At 48.1% G+C, this 18478-nt stretch overlaps 3 protein-coding genes across 3 annotated transcripts; 2 read left to right on the top strand and 1 right to left on the bottom strand.

Annotated features, from left to right (window-relative positions):
- Window positions 1-1739: 1739 nt before the first annotated feature.
- On the top strand, window positions 1740-14878 carry N7495_005235 (uncharacterized protein; the record flags this gene model as incomplete). Its single annotated transcript, XM_057207886.1, has 3 exons — window positions 1740-2019; window positions 2077-14378; window positions 14432-14878. The coding sequence occupies 3 exons, from the start codon at window positions 1740-1742 to the stop codon at window positions 14876-14878; spliced, it is 13029 nt and encodes a 4342-aa protein (XP_057061660.1).
- A 492-nt stretch (window positions 14879-15370) lies between these two features.
- On the bottom strand, window positions 15371-16795 carry N7495_005234 (survival factor 1 family protein; the record flags this gene model as incomplete). The annotated part of the gene is made up of 5 exons (XM_057207885.1): window positions 15371-15469; window positions 15531-15907; window positions 15965-16386; window positions 16509-16724; window positions 16776-16795. 5 exons carry the CDS (start codon window positions 16793-16795, stop codon window positions 15371-15373), a joined length of 1134 nt encoding a protein of 377 aa, XP_057061659.1.
- A 414-nt stretch (window positions 16796-17209) lies between these two features.
- N7495_005233 (mitochondrial 54S ribosomal protein uL11m) lies at window positions 17210-17725 on the top strand (the record flags this gene model as incomplete). The annotated part of the gene is made up of 2 exons (XM_057207884.1): window positions 17210-17338; window positions 17393-17725. 2 exons carry the CDS (start codon window positions 17210-17212, stop codon window positions 17723-17725), a joined length of 462 nt encoding a protein of 153 aa, XP_057061658.1.
- Window positions 17726-18478: the final 753 nt, after the last annotated feature.

The following is an 18478-nucleotide window of genomic DNA, read 5'->3' as shown; positions in this document are numbered from 1 at the left end:
GCGGGGTATACGTGCGTATTATATGTCTGCTGAACAGTAGTTGCAGGACAATGAGGCTGAGCGGCCTTCAGCTGACTGCTACTTATGTATATGAGTTAGCGAGTGGCAGCGCAACGCAAGAAGCCTCCCAACTATTACTATCAATCACAGGGCTCTTGTAGTATCTCACACTAGCCTTTTTGGGTAGGTGGCTTATGAGCCCTGATATTCACGTCCATTCATATATATTGCTGTTGGAGAATGATCCTGTTTGGATGCTTCAGTTGCGTGCAGTAATGCCGTCGGTTGGTGTCGGTACACCGGTGGGTATAGCAAGGTTGATGAGAGGCTAACGCCCACTTCTGACACCTATTATAGGAACCGCTTTACGCCCCTATAATATCTTGTGTCTCTGAAGTGGTTGTAAAATCTAATCTTTCATTCATGGTGAGGACTAGCTATTTATCCTACAAGTTGCTCTTCTGTCTGAGACGAGTGTGTTCCATCTTCCAAGACAGAAGAGCCGGTGAAGACAGGATATCCCAGCTATATGCATACTATTCAAGGTTGTTGTTTGTGATTCATTTCGAACAGGGGTTCGTGATGTGGTCTCAACCGGGGTGTCGTTGTCCGATATCCCAACACTGGAGCCACTTCGAAAAATGATTGAAAACGCATATTTGAATGCCAATATCATCGTTCAACCCATCCCAATGTCTTCAAGTCTAGCTGCTTCGTATCGATCAGAATACGTGTGAATAATACGGAAGTGGAACACCCTGGCCTGGTATAGAAAATCCGGTATGTAAGTACCTAAGCCTTGGAGCGAGAGGTATCTCTAAAGCTGACCCTATCAATTTGAAACCTGCTTTGAAAATTCCGGACTTTTTCAAGGGCATTACAGTGAAGGGTCAACAGCCTTGGATTGAAAAGGAAACGTTGGAGGAACAGGCCTATTTTCACGGTGCACTCTATGTCATAGAAAAATGTTCAGGAATTGATGACCTCGATGAAGTCGATGCTCGGGCGAAATGGATGGAGCATTTTGCATGCTATGTTAACTAATAACGGATACATTTACGCTGCTTCAGATTCAGATTCTCTTTGATTCTTATCATAAATGATAATTCAAGGTCATCTTTGATCGGGCGTCTAGGGCTTTTTTTACTGCCGGCAGATACCTATGTATGACTAAGATGGTAGGTGGTATATAAACATACCTAGGTATAGAAAAGCGGTCAAGGCGAGTATGGAGTAAATACAACGACGTCTAGGTGGATATCTTGTTAATGATGAAGAGAAGATATGATAAGATTTAAATACTGAAGGTACTTGAATTCAAACGCTATCACTATTTAAATACCATTCCATTCTAAACAATTTACCCGAATAGGAAGTAGATATAAGAAGAAGGAACCTGATGTCACATGGTTGGGCGTCTGTTGACTAACCACATTTGGAGGAGCGCATCCCCTGAGTACAACGAAAGACCGCGTGTTTTAACACATTTCGACTCTGTCAACAAGGACTTTGGAGCCTTTTCTCTTGTCTTTTTTTTTTAATAATTCTAGATTCATTTCTTCCTTCCTGAATTGACCCACGAGTCGTTATTACTCTATTCCCCCGCCGGACGCGACCCCCGGCCTTGTCAACATTATCTTTTCATGCCGATCGCGCTCCTCTAGTTTCAAGTTTCAAACTTCAACCATCAATCTTGGAATGATCGTTTTGATTCCGTGGAAATAATTTTTAAAAAAAATATGGAGGTCGCCTCATCAGAGGCATCAAATGGCGTGTCAGCGCCAGAGTCAACCACTTCGGTGGATTCAGGCGCTATCGTCCAGTACCTGACAGAGGTGCTCCAAGTGACACTTGGTGCTTCAAAGTCTGAGCTGCAAGGTGCTGGGAGCTTGCTATCAGAAGCCAGGCTCGATGACACGGTACAGAGATGTACGCGATTCGCATCAGAGTCTCAAGTTGCACTCTATGTGCAGAAGGACATTGTAGCCGAAGAGACAAATGGCGAGAGTGAAGGTCTTAGTGAGTAAATTGTGCTCTAATACCCTTTCTTTATGACCTAACATTACGAATGTTAAGATGCGACCATACGATATGTCTACAGTCTATCTTCCGAGATATCTTCAACCTCTACAACCGCGTCGTCCGTAGCATTCATCAAACGCCCTGCCCCCATCGATCCGGCTCTTTCCATAGCTTCGCAAATCCAGGTTATGAATTTGCCCGGTTTAGCTTCTCCCCAAAATTCCCAGACGCAACAGGGAACTTCCATGTCGCCCTATCAATGTTTACAACTACTCCTTCGTCATGGTCTCAGTCCCTATTTTGAAGCATACACTCGTAACCAGGAAACGACTACTGGAACGAAGCCACGAGCAGATACCGAGGCGAAAACCGGTATTCCAGGAACTAAAAAGAAGTTTGCAGAACTTGAACTGGGTCTCATTAACCTTCAACAGAATGTAGAGATCCCGGCTTTGAATCTTCCACTCCACGAGGTAGTTCAGGCTGCCTTGAAAGAGGCCGAGGTAAAGGGGATCAGACCCTCTGTTGAGCTGATTCCTGCGTCAGTATTGGATAGCAGCGCGTTCACGAACAGCATCCAGAATACCGTGAATGGCTGGATTCGTTCCATACAGACTATCACTAAGATGTCTCGAGACCCGGACAGTGAATCGGCTTCGCCAGAAGTGAATTTCTGGCTGTCAATGGAGTCTGCCCTAGAGGGTATTGAGGCTCAGTTGCAAAGCGATGGAGTCCGATTGACCATGGATATTCTGCGCCATGCGAAGCGGTATCAGCCGACTCTCAGTTTTGTAGCAGACACTGGACTGAAAGATGCCACTGAATTAGTTCAAAAATACAATCAGCTTATGCGTGATTTCCCATTGGATGAGCTTCTCTCTGCAACTTCTCTACAAAAGGTTCAGGAGTCATTGGGCTTGATATTCAACCACCTGAACAAGAAGTTGAAGATTTGCCCTTACCCAATCAAGCGTGCATTGTCTCTAGTCGAGGCCATCTCTGGTGACCTCGATAAGAAGATTCACGGCCTTATTGATGGTCGCAAAATTCTTCATCTAGACTACCGTGAGTTCCGGTCATTGATGAAGATCACCCAGGCAATCTGGCGTACCTGGGATGAGAACCTAAAGGAATTTACCAATGTTGCCCGTGAATCAACCAGACGTCGCAATGAAAAATTCATCCCGATCAAGATCAGTGCCCGACACGACAAGACACGCGAGCGTCTGAAGTACATTGACACTTTCCGAGTCAACCACGAGCAGCTTCAGAAGACGATAATAAACGTTCTCGGGTCAAAGAAATCTTCGCCTACAGAGAATAGCGCCGGCGTCGACTCTGACAGTGCCGTTATCGTTGAAGAGATCGGTGATGTCGACGCTGTAGAAGAGGTTACCCACGCCTATGCGGCTCTCAAAAACGTAGACGTGTTAGATGTCTCTCCCGAAGGATCACGTTCCTGGGAGGAGGCTGAGATTGGCTACAGTGAGCGAACATCTCGCGTTGAAAACTCAATTATTGCTCGCCTGCGCGATCGTCTCGCGACAGCTAAGAATGCAAATGAGATGTTTCGCGTATTCTCCAAATTCAACGCCCTTCTTATTCGACCAAAGATTCGTGGTGCCATTGGAGAGTATCAGACCCAGCTGATTGACAATGTCAAACGAGATATTTCCGCCCTTCATGAGCGTTTCAAGCAGCAGTATGGCCACTCTGAGGCTCATGCTATGGCTCAACTGCGGGATCTTCCACCCGTTTCTGGCGCAATTATCTGGGCTCGGCAGATCGAGCGACAATTGGATGGCTACATGCGCAAGGTAGAAAATGTGTTGGGAGAAGACTGGCACTTGCATACCGAGGGACAGAAACTACAGGCCGAAGGTAATTTGTTCCGCAAGAAGCTTGATACCCGACCCGTGTTTGAATCATGGCTGTACGATGTTCAACGACGCCATATCACGATTTCTGGACGTCTGTTTAATATTGTGCGCAATCGTGCAGCCGGCAATGCTTTGGAGCTTACCGTCAACTTTGATGCTCAAATCATTGCTCTGTTCAAGGAGGTCCGCAATCTCATTTGGCTGAACTTCCAAGTTCCTCATGCCGTCAGCAACATCTCCAAGGAGGCAAAGCGGGTTTACCCCTACGCTATCAGTCTAATGGAGAGTGTGCGAACTCTCTTGCAGACGAACCGATCAATTGCCACGATGTCGGATGTTGCCATTCTTCTCAACGGATATGTCAACGATTCTCAGTCCATGGTCATGAAGGGAATTCCTCTGAGATGGGAGTCATTTGTTCATTCCTATGAGCTCCACGTGAAGCAATCAGCCTTGTCGAATGGCGCAATTGATACTTCAATGCCGAGTCGTACCGAAAGCAAGCATGTTCAGTTCGTCCGCGAATTTGCCGGCTCAGCATCTGTCCTGCAGGCAAAGGTTGCCGTTTTGTCGTCCATCAACGAGAACATTCAAAAATCGATTCACGAGCTCAAAACATGTCCGTATGACTCTGCGGCCTTCAAGCAGCGTCTGGATACCATTCAGGTTGCAGTGGATAAACTCAACCTTGAGAACTACGTAAACCTTGGATATTGGGTGTCAGAGCTCAATGGAAAGATTGAGGTTATTCTCCGAGAGCGACTTTACCGTGCTGTGCGCGAGTGGATTAGCACTTTCAACCAGGCAGATGACGATCAGGTCTTTCAATCACATCTTGCCAACGGAGAGTCGGAATCATCCCAATACACCATTTCATTCCCTGAACTATTCCACGAAATTTCCATGAAGAACCAGGTTCTTCACCTTGATCCGCCTCTGCAATTTGCCCGTGCTAGCTGGTTTGCGCACTTTGATTCCTGGCTTGGAGTGATTTGCAGCCTTGAGAAAATTAAGGCTTCTCGTTACCAGATTTCCATTGACGTACAGAATGTAAAACAGTCAGAAGCCTGCTTCGCCGATCTCCCGCAACACTGCACTGAAGAACTCACTCAAGTCTATGGAGTTGTTGAGTCCAGACTTACCAGTGTATCTGAATACGTGAACAAGTGGTTGCAATTCCAGTCGCTCTGGGATTTGCAGTCTGACCAAGTATACGAGATTCTGGGTGACGACCTGGCTCAATGGCTTCAGCTTCTCCAAGAAATCAGAAAGAGTCGCGCGACCTTCGATACTTCCGAAGTCAGCCAATCTTTCGGCAACATTCGAATTGACTACGAGCAAGTCCAGACCAAGGTGAATGCCAAGTATGACCAGTGGCAGCACGAAATTCTGCACAAGTTCGGCGCCAAACTCGGTGGCCGAATGAGAGAGGTTCATTCAGAAATTGCTTCCGCCCGAAGAGATCTCGAGGGTCAAACTTTGGAGGCCTCTTCGACAGCCCACGCTGTTTCATTCATTACTATTGTACAGCAGTGCAAGCGAAAGACTCGTATCTGGGAGCCAGAAGTTGATATGTTCCGCCAAGGTCAAACTACTCTTTCCCGCCAGAGATACCAATTCCCAGCCGACTGGCTTCACGTTGAAAATCTTGATGGAGAATGGACTGCGCTGAATGAGCTACTTGATAGAAAGAGCAAGCTTGTTCACGATCAAACAGAAGCTCTCCGCGCCAAGATCACCGCTGAGGATCGTATCATCAACGACAAGATCGCGGAGGTCATTGCTCAATGGAATGAAGAAAAGCCGGTCTCTGGTACTATTCCTCCCGATGGAGCGTCTCGTACATTGAGCTCATTCCAGTCGCGCCTTGAGTCCCTTCAATCCGAATATGAGATGGTTTCCAAGGCTAAGGAGGCCCTTGATCTTCCTGCAAGCACTGAATCAGCACTGCCTCCAATTCTCGAAGAAGTTCAGGACTTTATGTCTGTGTGGGCAGCTTTGTCTACTATCTGGAAGAGCCTGAATGATCTTCGGGATGGCCTATGGACTAGCATCCAACCACGGAAGCTCCGTCAGTCTCTCGATGGGCTGATCAAGATGACAAAGGAGATGCCTAGCCGAATGAGACAGTATGCGGCTTTTGAACACATCCAGAACGTTCTTCGACAGCTCCTAAAGGTTAATTCGTTACTTTCTGATATGAAATCCGAGGCTGTTAAAGAACGCCATTGGCAAAAGATCTACAAGGCTTTGAAGCCTGGAAAGCGCTTCTCTCTCGTCTCGCTGACTTTGGGTGATGTCTGGGATCTGCAGCTGGCTACGAGTGAGACCATCATTCGAAATGTCATTGCTCAAGCTCAGGGCGAGATGGCCTTAGAGGAATTCTTGAAGTCTGTTCGCGAGACCTGGCAGAACTACTCCCTCGACTTGGTGAACTACCAGAACAAGTGCCGTCTTATTCGTGGATTTGATGATCTATTTGCCAAGTGCAGTGAGAACTTGAACTCCCTCCAGGCCATGAGGCACTCACCCTACTACAAAGAATTTGAGGAGGAGGCCACCTCATGGGAGGACAAGCTGAATCGTGTTCACGTTCTGTTCGATGTATGGATTGATGTCCAGCGGCAATGGGTGTACCTTGAGGGAGTCTTCACTGGTAATGCCGATATCAAGCATCTCCTTCCTCTTGAATCCAGTCGCTTCCAAAACATCAACTCAGAGTTCTTTGCTGTTATGAAGAAGGTCTACAAGTCGCCCTTTGTTTTGGATGTTCTTGCCATTACTGGTGTCCAAAAATCCTTGGAAAGACTGGCTGAGTTGCTCAACAAGATCCAAAAAGCACTCGGTGAATATCTCGAGCGGGAGCGTGTATCTTTCCCTCGTTTCTACTTCGTTGGAGACGAGGATTTGCTTGAGATTATTGGTAACAGTGATGATGTTCTTCGTGTTGCCAAGCATTTCAAGAAGATGTTTGCTGGACTATCAGGCCTCTTGATGGACGATGAAAACAATATTATCGGATTCTCATCGAAGGAGGGTGAAGAAGTTCGCCTGAAACGGGAGGTCAATCTCGTCAAGACACCTCGAATTAACGACTGGCTCTCCGCTCTAGAGAACAACATGAAGTTGACCCTTGCAGAGCTTCTGGGCGAGGCTGTTGAACAATTCGAGACCATCTACAGCGCTACGGAGGTGGATCAAACAGCTTTCAATGATTTCCTGGCCAATTACCCTGCTCAGGTAGTTGTTCTTGCAAGTCAAGTTGTGTGGACCAATGTAGTACAGAAGTCCCTGGAGGAAGGTGGCTCTAACCTCCAGGCCCTGTTTGAATCCGAGGTCAGGATTCTCGAGCTCTTGGCCGCCACTGTGCTTGGCGAACTGGATCCTATTACACGTAAGAAATGTGAACATTTGATTACTGAGTTTGTCCATCAACGTGATGCCATTACCAAGCTTATCAGCTTCAATGCCAACACTCCCACACATCATCTCTGGCAGCTCCAGATGCGCTTTGTCTACCAACCAGAAGGTGATTTCTTGCAGCGACTTTATGTTCATGTGGCCAACGCCAAGCTCAGCTATGGATTCGAGTATTTGGGTGTCCCAGAGCGTCTTGTTCGCACCCCTCTCACAGATCGTTGTTTCCTCACCCTTACCCAGGCCCTGCAGCAGAGACTGGGTGGTTCTCCGTACGGTCCAGCCGGTACCGGTAAAACCGAGTCAGTCAAAGCTCTTGGTCTTCAGCTTGGACGTTTCACCCTTGTCTTCTGCTGTGACGACACATTTGATTTCCAAGCTATGGGCCGTATTTTCCTTGGTATTTGCCAGGTCGGAGCATGGGGTTGCTTTGACGAGTTCAACCGTCTTGAGGAAAGAATTCTATCCGCTGTTTCCCAGCAGATCCAAAACATCCAGATTGGTCTGCGTAAGGGAGAAGAGGATAGCCAGTCACAGATCGAGCTCGTTGGACGACGCCTTGCAGTCCACTCTAATACGGGTATTTTCATAACCATGAACCCCGGTTATGCAGGACGATCGAACCTTCCAGATAACTTGAAGAAGCTGTTCCGCAGTGTTGCCATGTCCAAGCCCGATAAGGAACTTATTGCGGAAGTTATGCTCTACTCCCAGGGTTTCAAACAAGCTAAGCCTTTGTCCAAACAAACTGTGCCGTTCTTCGACCACTGTGCATCTCAGCTCTCCAAGCAAGCACACTACGACTTCGGTCTTCGTGCATTGAAGAGTGTGCTAGTCAGCTCTGGTGGCCTCAAGCGTGCTCGTCTCGCCATTACCGATGGCGATCTTGGCCCCGATTCCGTCATTGAGCCCCAGATTATCGTTCAGAGCTTGCGTGAAACCATTGCTCCCAAGCTTGTGCAGGAGGACGTTGATCGTATGCTAACCATCCAAATGCAAGACTTCCCTGGTGTGGAATATGTGCCTGCCAACTATGAAAAACTTACCCAGGCAATTCGTGATATTGCTCGCGAACAGCACTTTGTGGACAGTGAGATGTGGATAAGCAAGATTCTGCAACTTTACCAGATTCAAAGCATTCACCACGGTGTAATGATGGTTGGAGAGTCAGGAGCTGGTAAATCAGCCGCTTGGAAGATTCTCTTGCAAGCTATGCAGCGTATCGAAGGTGTTGAAGGTGTATCTCATATCATCGACTCTAAAGTCATGTCCAAGGAAGCACTCTATGGTAACCTTGACAATACCACCAGAGAATGGACTGACGGTCTCTTCACTGGTATTCTTCGAAAGATTGTCGACAATCTTCGAGGAGAGGACAGCAAACGTCACTGGATCGTGTTCGACGGTGATGTTGATCCTGAGTGGGTTGAGAATTTGAACAGTGTTTTGGATGACAACAAGCTTCTTACTCTACCCAATGGAGAACGTCTCAATTTACCCTCCAATGTGCGTATCATGTTCGAAGTTGAGACTCTTAAATATGCCACTCTAGCCACTGTTAGTCGTTGTGGTATGGTGTGGTTCAATGCCGATACTGTTACTCCATCAATGATGATCAACAACTATGTTGAAGGCCTGAAAACCAAGGTCTTTGAAGATTTGGACGATGACAGCGCCCCAGCTGGTACAACTGCTGTTAAGGCCCTGGATACCCAGGACACCCTTTCGACCATTCTCAAGCAGCTGTTGGAAACTGATGATTTGGTTCTCAAGGCTCTTGTGGAAGCAAAGGACAAGCAATATAATCATATTATGGAGTTTACCGATATTCGCGCTCTCAACACGCTCTTCAGTCTGTTGAATAAGGCCTGCCGCAATGTCCTGGAGTACAACATCCAGCATGTCGACTTCCCGCTAGATCCTGAGCAAATCGAGCTGTACATCTCGAAGAAGCTCTTGCTAACATTGGTCTGGTCGTTCACCGGCGACTGTCCACTTCTCGACCGCAAGGCATTTGGTCAGTATGTCGCTGGAATGTCGACCATGGATCTTCCCCCTGATGGCAACTCGTCCCTCATTGACTTTGATGTCACCCTTCCGAAATCTGAGTGGTCCAGCTGGCAGTCGCAAGTACCTACAATTGACGTCAACACACACTCGATTACCCAAACTGATGTTATTATCCCGACTGTGGATACAATCCGACATGAAGATGTGTTGTACTCCTGGCTGGCTGAACACAAGCCACTACTTCTCTGCGGTCCTCCTGGCTCAGGTAAAACGATGACACTCTTCGCCGCCCTGAGAAAGCTGCCCAACATGGAGGTTGTTGGCCTCAACTTTTCTAGCGCTACCACCCCTGATCTTTTGATAAAGACCTTTGAGCAATATTGCGAGTATAAAAAGACACTCAATGGCGTGGTCATGTCACCCAACCAAATTGGTCGCTGGCTGGTTCTCTTCTGCGATGAAATCAACTTGCCTGCACCCGATCGCTACGGTACTCAGCGAGCCATTTCTTTCTTACGCCAGCTTATCGAACAGAACGGCTTCTGGCGTACCTCTGACAAGACTTGGGTTACTTTGGATCGTATTCAATTTGTTGGTGCTTGTAACCCTCCGACCGACGCTGGCCGTACACCCATGGGCGAGAGATTTTTGCGCCACGCTCCGCTGATCATGGTCGATTATCCCGGTGAAATTTCACTCAATCAGATCTACGGCACGTTCAACTCAGCAATTCTCAAGATTCTGCCCTTGCTTCGTGGTTACTCCGAGGCCCTCACCAAGGCCATGGTCCAATTCTATCTCGAGTCGCAGTCAAGATTCACTCCTAAGATCCAACCACACTACGTTTACTCACCTCGTGAACTTACTCGCTGGGTACGTGGTGTCTACGAGGCCATCAAGCCGCTCGAGACCCTGACAGTAGAGGGGCTTGTGCGTATCTGGGCGCACGAGGCTTTACGTCTTTTCCAAGATCGATTGGTTGGTGAAGACGAGAGAGCTTGGACGGCTGATGCTGTTCGCCGTATCGCATTGGACAACTTCCCTACAATCAACGATGAAGAGGCATTGAAGGGCCCGATCCTGTTCTCAAACTGGCTGTCTAAGAACTACGTGCCAGTTGAGCGGGATCGCCTCCGCGACTTTGTCAAGGCCCGTCTCAAGACCTTTTGCGAGGAAGAAGTCGATGTGCCTTTGGTCTTGTTCAATGACGTTCTGGAGCATGCACTACGCATTGACAGAGTTTTCCGCCAACCCCAGGGTCATTTGATTCTGATCGGTGTGAGTGGAAGTGGAAAGACCACACTCTCACGCTTTGTGGCCTGGATGAATGGCCTAAAGGTATTCCAAATCAAGGTCCACGGCAAGTACTCATCTGAAGATTTCGATGACGACTTGAGAAGTGTGCTTCGCCGAGCTGGATGCAAGGGTGAGAAGATTTGCTTCATCATGGACGAAGCCAACGTCCTTGACTCCGGTTTCTTGGAGCGCATGAATACCCTGCTTGCTAACGCTGAGGTTCCGGGTCTGTTTGAGGGTGATGAATTCTCATCCCTGATGACTGCTTGTAAAGAGGGTGCCCAGCGCCAAGGCCTACTTCTAGACTCCCAGGAAGAGCTCTACAAATGGTTCACGCAACAAATCGTGAAGAATCTCCACGTCGTGTTTACCATGAACCCGCCAGAGGGCGGCCTGGGTTCCAGAGCCGCCACCAGTCCTGCTCTGTTTAATCGTTGCGTGCTAAACTGGATGGGTGATTGGTCTGATCAAGCTCTGTTCCAGGTCGGCTCTGAGTTGACTCTGTCAGTTGACTTGGACAAGCCCAACTTCACCTCCCCCGACAGCATTCCAGTCGCCTATCGCGAGCTGAGTCTCCCTGCGTCATACAGAGACACTGTCATGAACTCCATGGTGTACATCCATCACTCTTTACACCATTTCAATCAACGCTTGCGCAAACAACAGGGCCGTACAACATCCTTGACTCCTCGCCACTACCTTGATTTCGTTGCCCAATATGTCAAATTGTTTAACGAGAAGCGTGAGGATCTCGAGGAGCAACAGCGACACTTGAACGTTGGTCTCGAGAAGCTCCGCGATACAGTGGAAAAGGTCAGCGACTTGCGGGCTAGTCTAGCTCAAAAGAAAACACAACTCGAGAAGAAAGATGCAGAGGCAAATGAGAAGTTGCAGCGTATGGTTGCTGATCAGCAAGAGGCCGAACAGCGGAAGCAAGTTTCGTTGGAAGTGCAAGCGGCTTTGACTGTACAGAATAAGGAAGTTGCAGAACGTAGGGAGGTCGTGTTGCATGATTTGGCTCGCGCCGAACCTGCCGTGGCAGAGGCCCAGAAGAGTGTCAGTAACATTAAGCGTCAACACCTTACTGAAGTCCGATCTATGGGTAATCCCCCTGCTGGTGTCCGACTAGCCCTGGAGGCTGTATGCACTCTTCTTGGCCACAAGGTCGACAGTTGGAAGACTATTCAGGGTCTAGTGCGCAGGGATGATTTCATCGCTAGTATCGTCAACTACGACAACGAGCGCCAGATGACTCGTAACATGCGAGTTAAGATGCAAAACGAGTTCCTGTCCAAGGAGGACTTCACCTACGAGCGAGTGAGCCGTGCCAGTAAGGCATGTGGTCCACTGGTGCAGTGGGTTGAAGCCCAAGTTAACTACTCTGAGATTTTGGATCGTGTGGGACCTCTTCGCGAGGAGGTTGACCAGCTCGAGGAGCGAGCTCTGCAAACCAAGGCTGAGGCCCAGGCTATCGAAGAAACTATCCAGAACCTGGAAAGCAGTATTGCAACATACAAGGCTGAATACGCTTCCCTCATCAGTGAAACTCAGGCAATCAAGACAGAGATGTCACGGGTTCAATTTAAGGTCGACCGCAGTGTACGTCTGCTCGACAGCCTGTCATCAGAGCGTGAGCGTTGGGAAGAGGGCAGTAAGTCGTTTGAGACTCAAATCAGCACTCTTGTTGGTGATGTTCTCATCGCGGCTGCATTCCTTGCCTATGCGGGTCTCTACGATCAACAATTCCGTAAGGCTATGATTGAAGATTGGGTCCACCAGCTGGGTCAGTCTGGCATCAACTTCAAACCACACAACCCGATCACTGAGTACTTGTCCAATGCCGACGAGCGTCTAACATGGCAAGAGCACTCGCTCCCTGTCGATGATCTTTGCACGGAGAATGCTATCATTCTGAAGCGATTCAACAGATATCCCCTCATTGTGGATCCCTCTGGTCGTGCAACCGAGTTCCTTCAGAAAGAAAGCAAAGACCGAAAACTTACCGTTACGAGCTTCTTGGACGACTCTTTTGTCAAGCAATTGGAGAGTGCGCTGCGTTTCGGAAATCCCATTCTTATCCAGGATGCAGAGCACTTGGATCCTATCCTAAACCATGTTCTCAACAAAGAATATCAAAAGACGGGTGGTCGTGTTCTTATTCAACTTGGCAAACAAGAGATCGATTTCTCTCCTTCCTTCCGGCTGTACCTGTCGACCAGAGATCCGTCTGCCTCCTTCGCACCCGATGTTTGCAGTCGTACAACCTTTGTGAACTTTACAGTCACTCAAAGCAGTTTGCAAACCCAATCTTTGAATGATGTTCTGAAGTTTGAGCGCCCAGATGTTGATGAACGCCGCAATAATTTGGTTAAGATGCAAGGAGAGTTCAAGGTTCATCTTCGGAAACTCGAGAAGCGCCTATTGCAGGCACTTAATGAGTCTCGTGGTAACATTCTCGACGATGACAATGTCATTGAAACTCTAGAAACTCTCAAGAAAGAGGCCGCTGAGATATCCAAGAAGATGTCTGAGACTGAAGGTGTCATGTCTGAGGTGGAGAATATCACCAATCAGTACAGTGTCATTGCTCGAGCATGCAGTGCTGTCTTTGCTGTTTTAGAGCAACTTCACCACATCAATCATTTCTATCAGTTCTCCCTCCAGTACTTTGTTGACATCTTCAACAGCGTTCTTTACCAGAACAAGCGCCTTGCACAGGAGAAGGAGCACTCTGCACGTGTTCAGATCATTATTCAAGACCTGTTCATAATCACCTTCCAGAGGACCTCTCTCGGTCTCGTGCAGAAGGACCGCATGACATTGGCAATTCTTCTTGCCCAGGCAACTCCCTTCCCGATGGACAGAGGTATTATCGACCGTATCCTGGACGAAACCATCGAAGATACGGATCTATCGACCACGATAGATCGTCAAGAGGAAGTGATGAGCAAGTTGCTCAACATGTCTATCTTCAAAGAGTACATCCCCAATATTCCCCAAGAACAATGGGACCGATTCTTCAGCGAGGAGCTTGCGGAGAATGTCGTGCCCGTTGTCTGGGACGAGAACACCTCTAAATTCGACCAGCTACTTCGCTCGGTACTCCTTGTCAGGATCTGTCGTATGGACCGATGCGTGCCCATCAGCGAGCGCTTCATCGAGGCTGTGTTTGGGCGCGAGCTCTTTGATGGCAGCAGTGATCTGAAAGACGTTGTTGAGCAGGTCACAGCCACTACACCTATTTCTCTCAGCTCAAGCCCTGGTTTCGATGCTAGTTACAAGGTTGATGCACTCGTTGAGCGTATGCATGCAACCTGTGCCAACATTGCCATGGGTTCAAATGAAGGTCTGGAGAGTGCTGACAAGGCCATCAGCAACGCCGCAGCTGCGGGTAACTGGGTTCTTGTCAAGAACGTCCACCTGGCGCCTTCGTGGCTTCAAAGCCTGGAGAAGAGACTGGATTCGCTCAAACCTCACAAAGAGTTCCGCCTCTTCCTTTCTATGGAATCTAGCCCGAAGATCCCTGTTAATCTGATTCGTGCCTCGCGCGTTTTGATGTTCGAACAGCCTGCCGGTGTTCGCGCCAATATGAAGGACTCTCTGTCTTCTCTGACTACCCGTGCCAGCAAGGCTCCTGTCGAAAAGGCTCGTGTCTACCTACTCCTCTGCTTCTTCCATGCAGTTGTTCAAGAACGACTGCGCTATGCACCAAGCCTAGGATGGAAGGGATTCTGGGAATTCAACGACAGTGACGTAAGTTTTTATTCAATACCTATTATCTTACAGTCTACTAACAAGCCCAATAGTACGAGTGCTCAGCTTTCATTATCGATCACTGGGTCGACACCGTCGCCCAGGGTCGTTCCAATGTTGCTCCTCAGAAGCTTCCTTGGGAGATCATCCGCACGCTTATCACAGAGATGTACGGTGGCAAAATTGATGATGCCCATGACTTCCAGCAACTGGAGGGCCTGGTGGACAAGTTCCTCACACCTGCTGCCTTCGAGGATGACTACAAGCTCGTCTCGGGCGTTGAGAATGACGAGCTTCTTACTCTGCCTAGCGGTACTAGCATTCGCGACTTTATCGCCTGGGTCAACAACTTGCCTGAACGCGAGCCTCCCACCTACCTTGGCTTGCCTGCCAATGCTGAAAAGCTGCTCCTGGTCAACCACGGCCGCAAGATGATCTCTGACCTGTCTCGTGTCACTACACTCCTCGATGAGGGGGAGCAGTTGATGGTTGACAGTTAGATTCCCTTTGATTCTTATTTTTATTTTTGGCGTTCCATTCCTGTAGATTTACTTAGGTATTCCCTTTGATTTTCCCATTAGAATGGCGGCGGATTACATCCCTTTTTCATATTGGATTTGTACCTATTCTTCAATATTTCCATGTATTTCTATCAAATCCTTTCTTTTTACAATTTCCCTACTTCGATACAGGTTTTTTCTAAATGCTTGGTTATTCATTAGAAGATGATCGCATTAGGTAATTCATTTATAGGCTGTAAATTAATTAAAAAGGAGCTATACTAAGTTTCGTGAGGTCAAACGTGGCATGGTCAATAGCATTACTTATCCAGCATACAATCTGTGGAATATTTCGTACGCATGAGGCATCTCATTCATGGATTGCCTTCAGCATTTAAGATAGGATAACTCAAAAGAAAGAAAAAACGCCAAGAAAGCCCAACAAAAGGAGGAGGGGTCAATGTCCTATTTACGGAGGGTGGACTCTATAGCCTAGGAGATGAAAGTAGACTCGCAGTACAGAGTTCCCTCCTCGACAACCTCAATGTCGCCGATCTTCAGCTTCAGCGACAGCTTCTCTGTCGGTGCGAACTAAATGGATGAGTCAGTATGGATCCGCAGATGTAAAAAAAGGCGGGCGGCGGAGATCTACCTGGAAGATGTATGGTCTGGTACCGGCGACACTGCCGGCGATGGCCTTGATGAATCCGGGAACTTCGCCCATCACATCAACGCGATCTAGGCGCTTGCCAAGGGGTCCGTCCACTACGGCTGTGACTTCCTGGCCATCGGATGTCTTGCCAGTCCACTCCCACTTGATGGATGTCGGCTCAGGCCATTCGCTCTCTGGGTCGGTGGCGGAAGCAGTGTGAGTGGCTGTGTTAGTGCTACCGGCGTAGATGATCTCGCCATCCTTGAGAATACCGCCGACGTTGACGGTGGTGGAGCCGTAGGAAGGAGGAGTGGTGAATTCCATCATAATGGCAGAGTAGGTGGGGGTCTGGAAGTTGAGGAAGTTCCAGCGGGCAGCTATTCATAATGAAGTTAGTATATTAAATTTGCATCCTTAAAAAATAAATGTCATACCGGCGTGATGCGGCTTCATTCCCTGGAGAGCCGGAATGAAGACTCCGCGACCAGCCAGATCGTAGCTCTTTTCCTTGGTGGTGATGCTACCCTCGACGGAACAACGAGCCCAGAAAGCGTGGCTCATGGAGCCCCAGGGCTTAGCGGGGTCAGTTCCGAAGTTGGAAGTGCCATTCTTGCCAACGGCGAAACCCGGGGCTGTGCGGGTGAACTTCAGATCAACGATGCTGTCAGGGTTGACAGTGGATTTGATGTGGTATGAGTCACCCTCCTCGTTCAGGGTGATGGTCATATTATCAGCGCCGAAGGAGAGCATCTTCTCGTCAAACATAAAGTTAGACAGTGGGTCCGAGTGCCAGATGTGCGGGCCACCCTTGAGGTTGAAGATCTTCGTATTGAGGTGGGCGGTGGTATGGATGCCACTACATGTCGAGGATGACAGTCAGTTATCGGAGTGTGAATTGTCGGATTGTGAATCATAGAAAGCTAGATCTAGATCGCATTTCCTGTTTCGTCGGGGTGTATAGATCTGGGGAATGCTCACGCGATGTTGCTGTAGATCACCTGGGCCATGACCACCTCCCCGCTGTTGGCCATAACGTAGAAGGTCTGGGTTTCGACATTGGTATACTGGAGTGCCTTCCACTTCAAGTGATCTTTGGTGAGAATGGTAAAGGGGGTCTCAGCAGTCTGCTGGGCGACGGACTGGATGGCATCGGGACCATACTCAGGCTCTTGCGTTCCTACGGCCGCAGAGAGGCTGTTGCTGTTAGTTCAACCCGACTATAAGAAAGGAATAGAATGCACATACGTTGATTTCAGCCAGTTCATGATTGATATTTGTTAATCTTTTCAAAGATAAACAAAAAATAAGAAATAAAAAAAAAGTAGGGAGGTGAGGAGGAAAGATCGACGCGGGGCCTGAGAGTTTAGTAGTTCGGATACAAATGGGGACCGAGTGAGCTGATTGGCAATAGGAGTATATGGAAGCTGAGAACTCTAGAGCCGAAATCAGAAGATGATAACAGGAGAAGATCTTGAAATGTAGATTAAAATCAAATGGAGACAGAAAAACAGAAAAACAGAAAAAAGAACAGAAAACTAACAAAACCGATGACGTTCGGCGCTTCTGAGCTCGCTTGACCCTGACCAATCAGAGTCCATCTTCCCTTCCCCAAGGAAAATCTTCCGTCTTCAGTTAATTCGTCTCCCCATTCAACCCTTGAAATACCACCTTAGTTCATCATGGCCCGGAACGCTATTGCCAAAGATCAGTTTGTTAAGCTGATTGTGGGTGCTGGCCAGGCCAGTCCCAGTCCCCCCGTCGGTCCGGCGCTTGGTAGTAAGGGTGTCAAGAGTATGGACTATTGCAAGGTAAGATCTTATTCTATCCTCTATCCACAATCATATTTCTTATCACGTTCATAGGAGTTCAATGCCCGTACTGCCCACATCAATCCGGGTACCCCTATCCCTTCGCGTATCACGGTCCGCCCGGATCGATCTTTCACCTTTGACCTCCGCACTCCGACTACCACCTACCTCTTGCTGAATGCCGCCAACGTTGAGCCCCGGAAGAATCGTCTGCGTGGTGCTCAAAAGCCCGGTCACGAGACTTGTGGTGAGGTGTCGCTCAAGCACATCTATGAGATTGCCAAGATCAAGCACAGTGAGACACGGTTATCAGGATTGAGTCTACAGGGGTTGTGTAAGAGTGTCATGGCACAAGCCAAGTCCATTGGCATCTCAGTTGTGCCGTAATTACGGTTGTCCTGAATTTAATTCTACTAAGACTTGTATCACCACTGCCATCATCTTGAAGCGGCCTCATGGGATCTGGACTACCCAATTCCCACTCCGACCATCTATTTGATCATTTGTCCTTGTTTTTGGCGTTATATTGGAGATGGATGGGGTTGCATTTCACTCATTGTACTATACCTGACCATCTCATCGCATATTTAAGCGATGTCAGCAATCACAATTTCATAGCAGAACCTCGGTACAGCCCTGGATCAACACAGAGGTTATAACTTTGGCTATACCCCTGCAGAAGATATCACGATGTGCCACTCATGTCAGGTACATTGATTTACATACTTATGTAATACACCAGATGATCAAGATTGCCAAGAGCCAAGTGAGCCAAGTGAGCCAAGAGAGCCAAGAGAGCCAAGAGAGCCAAGGGATATCTATTCTACTGTCTACGGGTGCTTATGTACTTGTGTAGGTAGGTAATGTAAGTACATATGTAAGAAGTACATCCATAGGTAGTACAGTCTATATCACGACCGGATCTTCTTCAATGCGGAATAACCGTATAGAGTATATGGAGACGGAAAAAAAAAGAGGGGAAATGGTTGTGGAGAAAGTGTCCGGGGATAGCCTTGATCCTTGATCTCTCTCTGTATCTACATATGCATTGCATTAAACCAATTCAGGTAAGATTCTAGAGTATCGGAAGAAGCAGCAGCCGCAATAAGCCGTCAAGTGCATTTCCGGTGTGTTCACGGA

This window comes from Penicillium taxi (assembly GCF_028828555.1).
Source record: "Penicillium taxi strain IBT 34144 chromosome Unknown utg000004l_segment0_segment0, whole genome shotgun sequence".
Lineage (NCBI taxonomy): Eukaryota > Fungi > Ascomycota > Eurotiomycetes > Eurotiales > Aspergillaceae > Penicillium > Penicillium taxi.
This window is presented reverse-complemented; position numbering and strand designations above follow the sequence as displayed.